General features: G+C 43.9%; 1 protein-coding gene across 2 annotated transcripts in view; it reads left to right on the top strand.

Annotated features, from left to right (window-relative positions):
- Nucleotides 1-3565: 3565 nt before the first annotated feature.
- HAUS4 (HAUS augmin like complex subunit 4) overlaps nucleotides 3566-9868 on the top strand; it is a 9007-nt gene continuing 2704 nt past the window's right edge. Inside the window, exons 1-5 of one of the 2 annotated variants that reach the window (XM_006776775.2) lie at nucleotides 3566-3638; nucleotides 5789-5856; nucleotides 8163-8305; nucleotides 8393-8524; nucleotides 8851-8985. In XM_006776775.2, the coding sequence (XP_006776838.1) occupies nucleotides 5802-5856; nucleotides 8163-8305; nucleotides 8393-8524; nucleotides 8851-8985 (465 nt within the window). In that variant the 5' untranslated portion in view covers nucleotides 3566-3638; nucleotides 5789-5801. Of the gene's footprint in view, nucleotides 3639-3662; nucleotides 4388-5788; nucleotides 5857-8162; nucleotides 8306-8392; nucleotides 8525-8850; nucleotides 8986-9868 lie in introns of those variants that run through there. The other variant, XM_006776776.2, reaches the window with a different exon arrangement.

Raw genomic sequence — 9868 nt, 5'->3', positions numbered from 1 at the left:
CTGACCCTAACAGCAGAAAGACTGGGAATGACTGGTCACTATGAAACACATTGACCACCAGGGGGCAGATGCTCAATGCAGGAGCTGCCCTATGGTGGTCTGTACGCTCTCACGGGGGAGCTCTGCTCAGTCACAACCAGGCTGATGGCTGCCAGTACAGTGGTGGTGGTGGGAGCCTCTCCTGCCTCCTCACCAGCGCTAAGGATGTCCGACTGCAGCTTAGGTCTGCTCCCCGCTGGCAAGTGGACATCCCCCAAGGGCTGCCAGGCTGCCAGAGGGATGTCTGATTGTCATCTTAGGCCCAATCCCCCGGGGAGCAGGCCTAAGCCATCAGGTAGTCATCCCCCAAGGGATCCCAGACTGCGAGAGGGCACAGGCCGGGCTGAGGGACCCCCACCCGACCCCAGTGCACAAATTTTTGTGCACCAGGCCTCTAGTAAAACTATATAAGGTATTAGCTCTGTGGGAGTTGTCAAGAAATTCATTCTTTCAACAAATAAGTGTCTCAGTACGCCAAACACTGAGATAGGTACCTGGTGTCTTGGAGAAAGCACCTCCTTAAATACATACCCAAATTAAGGTTTTAAAAGAAGACTTCGTACTACTTCTCAGCAATAAAAAGACATGAGCTTAAAAAAATGAATTATTGATACTAGTAATAACAAACATGGATCTCAAAATTAATTATGCTGTGAAAGAGGTCAAAAGAGAGTACTTTTTTTGGTTTGTTTTTTTTAATCCTCACCCAAGGATATTTTTCCACTGCTTTTTAGAGAGAGTGGAACAGAGGGGAGAGACAGAGAGAGAGAAACATCAATATGAAAGAGACACATTGACTGGCTGCCTCCCACATGTGCCCCGACCACGGCCAGGATCAAGCCTGAAACCGTGGTATGTGCACTTGACTAGAATCAAACCTGGGACTCTTCAATCCATAATGATGCTGTATCCACTGAGCCAAACTGGCTAGGACAAGAGTACATTTTTTTATTCCATTTACATAAAATTCCAAAAAATACAAACAAATCTAATAGTAACAGAAAGCAGATTAGTGGCTGGGAAGTGCCAGAGAGAGGAATTACAATGAGGCAAAGTAAACACTTAGGGACTTAGGGGATGGTGCATATGTTCACTGGCTGGATTGTGGTGATGGTTTCACAGATGTATAGTTATGTCAAAACATAATAAACTGTACACTTGTATGCCAAACTATCTCAACAAAGCTGTTAAAAAAAAACACAGAACAAGAAGGGGGCAGTAGAAATGGGAAGAAAGAATGAATTCTAGGGCCTCTTGCAACTTTCTTGCTCATGGACATCAGATGATGTCTGATTATAAGATCCTTTTTCAGTATTTTGCTTCAGTTTTAACTGCCAGGACAGTCTATCCACTCAACTTTCTAGTCTTATGTGGAACTGGCCTATGAAGTCCAGCACTTCAGCTTGAACTCCTTCTCTCTACCTCCACTTGCTGGGATGTTGCCTCCATTGTAAATGATCCAAATTTTCTCTCCTTTCAGGCCCAGGTAAAACAAAAATTTATTTCATAGTCTTTCCCATTCATTCCTGCAGAAGAAAAAATGTGTACTTTATTTGAGCTTCTCTAGAATGTATAACCTAAACAGCTCTTTTGTCACCTTTGCTGCTTTATATTATTTGCTTTCCATGTGCATGTCTTATCTTCTCAACTACATCCTGAATTTCTTCAGGTCTGGGACTGGGTCATATATTATCTTTGTGTCTCTCCCAAGGCATTTAGTAAGTGCTTGATATACTATGTCAATTTTAAATCATCTCACTTTGATAGTCTTTCCAAAGTACTTTCTCAGCCATTATCTCATTTGATCATTACATCAACACTATGAGATTGGAGAAGCTAAAAAAATATGTTATTTCCTCCATTTGACACATAAGGAAACTGAAGTCCAAGGTCACTCAGTTTGTCAGAGACAGAGATGGAACAGATAATTGCATATGAAGGTTTGATCTTATTCAAGGTTTCCCATGGCTCTCCACTCTACCCTCCTATGTGAAGACAGGCCACTGTACCCTTCACCATCTCATTTCCCAAATATTTTAGCACTCCTTAGCCAAAGCTTTGAGGTGCCATATTAGAAAACTTGACAAATTGAAGACATGAAATTTCAGTAGATTCCTGATCAGCTCTGAGTCACCAAAACATGCCTGCTATTTTTTCCAAGTGCCATTTGTTAGGGGCATTATGCCTGATGTTGAATGATGCTGCACTACAGAGCTGAGGAAGCATAAATAATTTTTAAAAGCTTTAGAAAACAACAGCACTTTAATATTAAGCATGAAGGGTGGCAGCTGACAAGATGACCAGGGATATAAGATTTCCGCACCGGATCACACTGTTCTCCTATGTATTGCAGGAATAACTCCCTAGTTGGTACTAAGAGAAAAGGGTAAACTCTACCACCCAGCACACTTAGCCTGAGATTCCTTCCCTGCCAGCCAGACTATCAGTTTCTCCTCTGATGCAAGAGGTTTGATAACCCTGGTGCAATTTACTTAGTATAAAGTATTATTTTTGAAATAATTCACCTATAACAGATTTCACTCAGCTTTGAAAAGAAGACAGTGATGGGGTTTAAGACAGAGAGTTGGGGTGGGGGCTTAAGAGGAACAATAACATTTGGTCAAAGTCCATAGCCAGCTTGAGGTCAAGCCCATGGAGGCAGCCAGGGGAATTGTCCCCTCCTCCCATCATTGTCTTCTCTCCCTCCAGCCTCCTGCTGGGATCCCCCATTGGCTGAAACCAGTCAGGGAATATGGGAACCCCAAGTCCTTAGAGGCAGTCCTAACCCGATACATGGAATGTCGAAGAGCAGGATATGGAAGGGGGAGGGGGGGTAACTGGAAAACATCCTAGTCTGGCCAATGAAACACATGGGAGAGTCTGGTGGGTGCTTCTGGGAAAGAATTTCTTCCCAAACCGTTACAGGAAGACAGCCTTCCCCCTTCCTGCTTGGGATGGGACTCCCAGCTCCAGACTTCTTGTTAAGCAAACAATAAATGTCCATACAGTTGAGAGAGAGAGAGAGAGAGAGAATGAGAGATGAGAGGGTCCTGCCCGGTGTGGCTCAGTTGGGTGTCACCTTGTACACGGAGAGGGTGCTGGTTGGATTCCAGGTCAGAGCACATGCCCAGGTTGCCGATTAGGTCCCCAGGCTGGTAGGGGAGGCGACCTACCCATGTTTTCTCTCACATTAATGTTTCTCTTTCTCCCTCTCCCTCCTTTCTCTTAAAAACATACACACAATAAAAACATAATCAAAGAACAAGACAAAAAAAAAAACAAACAAGCTCAGTGAGGAGACCCTTTGGTGGGGAGAGGTTTCAGCTCTGCCAGCGCGACCCCGAACCAGTCCCTTAACCTCTCTGCTCCTCAGTTTTTCCCTTCAGTACAATGGGTACGATTGTGACTTCCTGTGAGAACTAAACGAGAGGAAACAAGGCAAGCAAAATGCCCGACACGTTCCTGGCTCATTGACGGCCCGCTATAAAAGTTGGCAACATGACCACTTTATCAGCGTTGGCCCGTACCGGGGGGCAGGTACCCAGGAAAAGGCTCCCTTCCCCCCACGCCTGGGAGCCCCAGCCGCCCGGGGGGCGCAGGTTTGCTTTAGCGGGGGGCGGGGGCGCTGGGGAAGAGGACCCCCCGAGGGTCCTGCCGGCCAGTCCCGGGCCGAGGCCGCCTCGCCCCGGGGACTCCGTGGCTGCCCAGGCGGAAGGGAAGTAGGTGCCGGAGAACGCGCTCCGCATTTTGATTCACCTCGGGCTCTGTGAGGGTCACATCTTGTGAAAATACCTGTAAAATCAATTTAACGTTCAGCGCAGCGTGTAAAGACAGCTCCGAGAATTTAGAAGGCGCCCGAGTCAGAACATTGCCATGCTGGGGGCCCTGTGGCAGCGTTTTAACACGTCTGAGTGCAGCGGGAGGAGGCTCGAGCTTGCTGGCCGCCGGTCCACGCCCCCTCACCTTTAAAAAGGGTGAAGAGGAGCCCTCACCCCCCCACCCCGGGAGGCAGTCCCCCCCTGGAGGCAGTGACTGCGGACTTTTCTGAAATTTAGGGTGGGCCTCATCTTTGAGAGTGAAATTTGTCTGCATAGCTTTTATTTGTGGGCCTCGGTAAACTGAGCTCACCACCCAAGTCGTGGCTCCGGTCGACAAGTAGATTGTGCCATTAGTTCTTACGGTCTCTCCGAGGCAGGACTTTTATCTCAGTTTTGCAGGTGGGAAGACATTTGGCACAAGGAAAACCATCTCCCTTACATTCACACAGAACAATGGCTGAGCAGATTAAGTCCCAGCATCCCGACTCCTCCGCTGCGTCCCCCACTAGACCGTGTTACAAAACAAATGGGTAGTTACTTTGATGTTACTTCTCATCAGACGAGGGAGTAAACCCAGTATTCTGTGAACATGGAATGTTACATCCTCATAACCCTCTGTGTCTGTTCTGCTTTCGGAGGCACCGCTGTCCTCTGGAGTTTGATACCTTAGAGGAGAGGTTGAAGCAGCAAATGGAAAATAATGTCAAGGGAAAATGTTTGTCTCCAGAGGCCAAACTGTGCCAATCACTGCCGATTTGTACTGATGCCGTTCTTTACAGTGTACTCTATGCTCTGGCCTCGGCTGCATTAACTACACCGGTGCATTACTCTTTTGGCACTGACCTCCCTGTCTCCTTTTTTAAATTTTTTTTTATTTTTATTGATTTCAGAGAGAGGGGGAGAGAGAGATAGAAACATCAATAATTAGAGAGAGCCCTAACTGGCTTGGCTCAGTGGACAGAGCATCAGCCTGCAGACTCAAGGGTTCCAGGTTCGATTCCGGTCAAGGGCATGTACCTTGGTTGTGGGCACATCCCCAGTAGGGGGTGTGCAGGAGGCGGCTGATCGATGTTTCTAACTCTCTATCCCTCTCCCTTTCTCTCTGTAAAAAAATCAATAAAATATATTTTACAAAATAATAATAATCAGAGAGAATCATTGATCAGCTGCCTCCTGCATGCTCCACACTGGGGACTGAGCCTGCAACCCAGGCACGTGCCCTGACCAGGAATGCAGCCGTGACCTCCTGGTTCATAGCTGATGCTTAACCACTGAGCCATGCTGGCTGGGCCCTGTCTGTCTTCTTATGCTCTTCCCTCCAGGTGCTCTTTACTACTGCTGTTATGTGAAATCCAGTTGTTCAAGTGTGGAATGATTTGTTACTCCTGAAGGGTGTTTCTGGAATTAATAATAATTAAAAAACAACAACAAAAAACTACCAACACATCTTAGATGAAAGGACAAGTTGAAGACCTGCAAGAAACTATTGTGGAATTTAATAGCTGAGTTATTCAAAGGGGGAAAAGTAGACTTTGATTTCTTTATTTTTTTTCCTTTTCCCCAGTTCACTCATAACTGAGAAGCGTCGGCTCAGTTTTAACTTAGAAGTAGTTGTGGAGAGGGGACATCCTCCTACTTAGACTAGTGAATGGGAAAGTTTTCTTTCTTAAGGAGGCTCCCTCTTAGCTTATAACAAGTGAAAACATTTATGTGTTTGGAATGCAAAATGTTTTGCTGATGATAAGTCTGTTTGTCTATAAAACTTGTATAAGAGCTTGGGACCTTGGATGTGTGATATAGTCCCTCCTTGTTAAGAGGCATCCCTGAGGTCCCTCCCCAGCTTGTAGACAATAGGAATTTGAACCCAAGGTATTTTTCTCTGGAGCAGCCAGCCAACTCATCTTTTTGTTTTCACTGGATGGATTCAAAAGATAAGAATATCAGATGGCATCTGGGGATTTCTGTTCACCTGGAGAAGGGATGGAAATACTCCAACAAGGTAAGAATAGCCATTTGCAAGGGTTTTGATGACTTTTCCAGAGAGGTTTTATCCAGCCTCGGTCAACTGAGCTCACCACCCAAGTCGTGGCTCCGGCCGACAAGTAGATTGTGCCATTAGTTCTTACGGTCTCTCCGAGGCAGGACTTATCTCAGTTTTGCAGGTGGGAAGACATTTGGCACAAGGAAAACCATCTCCCTTACATTCACACAGGTTCTTACTTTCTATAAAAAAAAAAGGACTTCTAATGCTCACCAGTATGGTTTCTCTCATAGAAGCTTACGTTTCTTTTTTTTTAAAATATATTTTATTGATTTTTTACAGAGAGGAAGGGAGAGAGATAGATAGTTAGAAACATTGATGAGAGAGAAACATCGATCAGCTGCCTCCTGCACAACCCCCTACTGGGGATGTGCCCGCAACCCAGGTACATGCCCTTGACTGGAATCGAACCCGGGACCCTTCAGTCCACAGGCCGACGCTCTATCCACTGATCCAAACCGGTTTCGGCGAAGCTTACATTTCTAAGGAAATTGGGATACATGACAATTCTTCAGCACTGTCTTATTGGGAAACAGATTACACTGACTCCTGGTCAGTGTCTGCTTGTGGAGTAGACTAAAAACTCAAGATGCTCCCATGCTGTGTGAGCAACCATATCCAGAAGATAAGGGTGGCCAGTAAATTCCTTAAATGCTTCCTTTCTACCTATATCTTGAATTCTTTAATATTTGGTCTCCAAAATCTCAGATCCTTCCAATATCTTGAATTCTTTCCATATCTCAAGTCCTTTCTATATCTTGAATCCTTCAAAGAATCGAATCTTCTATATTTCACCATTTCCATATTGATCTTTCAGCCTTGCGGGGTAGGGGGAGAGATTTCTTATTCTCTAAAAGGACCTTGAGTGTGATGGTGAAAGGACTTTGAGTGTGATGGTCCAAAGAATGAAAATTTTAGTATTTGGTAAGTGGGAGTAAAACAGAAGCCTCCAGCAGAAAGCACTTCAGAAAAGAAATGGAAAGAAAGTCCCTTGCCCTGGCCAGTTTGGTTCAGTGGATAGAGTGTCGGCCTGTGGACTGAAGGGTCCCGGGTTCAATTCCAGTTAAGGGCACGTGCGTGGGCTGTGGGCTCAATCCCCAGTAGGGGCCTGCAGGAGGCAGCCAATCAATAATTCTCTCTCATCGTTGATTCTGTCTCCTCCCTTCCTCTCTGAACTCAATAAAAATATATTAAAAAAAAAAAAAAAAGAAAGCCCCTTGAACATATGGAATTATGACAGGTTCCCAGTTTCTTACAGTTTTTCTCAGGCATGTGCTGTTCTGCATCCATAGGTTACTCAACCCTATTTACAATAGGGAGAATTTGGTTAGTTAAATATTTTTAATTTACTCCTAAGAAAAGTGTACTTTTAGTCGCTTATGTGACTAGAGATCATTCCAAAGTTGGGACTTTACATGCATTTTTTTCCCCCCTTCCTCAAGAACTCTAAGTTATTTTTTGTGAATGAGCCATTTTGGGGACTGGGGTGATCTCTATTAAAGGGTCCCTTATTGATTTGTCTCATGCTTTTCAACTGTATTTCCATTTTCTAAGATCTTTTATTAGAGACTCGTTCCCGAATTCTTGTTTATAAAATGTTTTCATTTATTTTAGAGAGAGAGGAAGGAAGAGGGAGAGAGAGATAGAAACATTGATTAGCTGCCTCCTGCACACCCCCTACAGGGGATCCAGCCTGTAATCTGGGTATGTACCCTGATCGGAATCAAACTGGTGACCTCTTGATGCATGGGACTACGCTCAGTCAGTTGAGCCACACCGGCCAGGGTATTTGTGGATTTTTTTGTTTTGTTATTCCTCACCCGAGGATATTTTTCTATTGATTTTTAGGGAGAGTGGAAGAGAGAGGGAAAGTCATCAGAGGATATTTTTCATTTGATTTTTAGAGAGAGTGGAGATAGTGAGAAACATCGATGTGAGAAAAACACATCGACTGGTTGCCTCCTGCACGAGCCCTGATGAGGGGCCAGGCCAGGGAGAAGCCTGCAACCAAAGTACATGCCCTTAACTGGAATCTAACCCAGGACCCTTTGGGGCGCAGTCTGACGCTCTATCCACTGAGCCAAACCGTGTAGGGCTATTTGTGGATTTTAAAATCTTACTAGAATTAGGAAACTTTCCTACGAAAAACCTGGGTTGTTTGATGTTGTTTTTTTTTTTTAATATTAAGAGTTATGTTCAATTATATAAATTAAGAGTCCATACCTTCTTTGCTTTTTGTCCCACTGGGGGACATCCCATTAAAGTGTGCAGCAGACAGCTTCCTCCTTGTAACCTGAATGAAGAGGACCTGTTACAGAATCCACACTTCAGCAAACTGCTGCTGAGTCTCTCACAACACGTGGACGAGAGTGGCTTAAGCCTCTCCCTGGCAAAGGAACAGGCTCAGGTAAGAGCCCTAATTGAAGGGATGTTAAGAGGAAGGAACAATATTATGAGAGAGAGGTTCCTACCTGGGATTTTTTAAATTTTCTAGGCATGGAAGGAAGTTCGACTGCATAAGACAGCATGGCTGAGGTCTGAGATTTTACAGAGAGTCATCCAAGAGCTGCTTGTGGACTACTATGTGAAGATACAAGACACAAATGTAACTTCTGAGGACAAAAAGGTGAGGCAGGAGAGATGAAGTAGAGGTTGGTTACCATAGGCATGAGCCAGCCAACTATGGCTTCCTCTGAATATATGCTCTGGGGAAGGAACAGCTCCATGTAATGGCTAGAGAAATGGACTGTAGTTACGAGGGGAAGAGGTGGGTATTTTGTCAGGGTTTAGAAAAGAACGATTAACAGGAGAAGGCACGGACAGCTGGGAAATTATCTGAAGAGGATGACATATTTGAGGACTTTGAAATGTGTGAAGAACTGGTTCATGAGGATGGAGGAGGTGGATGAAGGAAGTTTTATAGTAACCTCTTGTTGTTTTTATTCTTCTCAGTTTCATGAGACCCTTGAACAGCAGCTACTTGTGACTCAACTAACACAGCTCTTGGGTCCTAGCCAGGAGAGGGTGATGCCTCCACTGCTAGGACTGGAGAAAGCAGACCTTCTGGAGCTCATGCCACCCTCAGAGGTTGGGAACGAGCAAATATCGGCTTAATTTCTCCTGTGTATTTGAACATTGTTTGGTTAAGCTTTATTGTTTTTATAAAAATGTACACGTTCATGGTGGTCAAACTTAAATAAATAAGAAATACATTACATAGAAGAAAGTAAAAGCTGACATACTACATCTAGAAATAAATAATACAACTTGACATAGTATTATACCCTCCAGGCTTGTATAAAGAATATATTTTCACTTAATATATTTTGGACTTGTTTTCAAGTCAATAAATAGATGTAAATAAGATGATACTTCCTAAAGCACTCTTAGCACAGTGTCCAGACACATAGTTAGTGCTCATTATTCTTATTATATCATTGGCTTAAGTAACTGACAGGGTTCCATTGTATAGATGTATCATAATTTGTTTTACCTTATTGATGGATATTAATTTAAAGTTGTTTCCACATTTTTGCTGTTAGAAACCACACTGATGAACATGCTAATTCATATGTGTCTTTGCCCTCATGTGATTATTTCCCGAGGATTAGTGCTCAAAGTGGGATCATTGGGTCAAAGGATACACACATAGAACATATTGGTACATAGTGCCAAACTGTTTTCCAGAAAGGTGTTTCCAGTGCCCATACCTCCCCACTCTTTTTCATCAGTATGAGATCTGTACAGAAATATTATTCTGTGCTAATTTGTTAGGCTAAAAATGAATCTCCCTGCTCAGGCATTTCCTATTACAAACAGTGCTCTGCATGTATAGCTATTTTTCAGTGTTGGCCCTGTATTGTGTTTATCTCCTGATAGTTTTTTGGTGGTGGTGTTTTTTTTTTTTGTGCATCCCTATTAAAAGCATTACATTTTTTTAAATGAGCCTCCCTGTTGTCTTTTTTAAGAT

The sequence above is a fragment of the Myotis davidii genome, unplaced genomic scaffold (assembly GCF_000327345.1).
Source record: "Myotis davidii unplaced genomic scaffold, ASM32734v1 scaffold1949, whole genome shotgun sequence".
Taxonomy (NCBI): domain Eukaryota; kingdom Metazoa; phylum Chordata; class Mammalia; order Chiroptera; family Vespertilionidae; genus Myotis; species Myotis davidii.
Note: the sequence above shows the minus strand (reverse complement) of the source record. Positions and strands in the feature narration are given on the sequence as shown.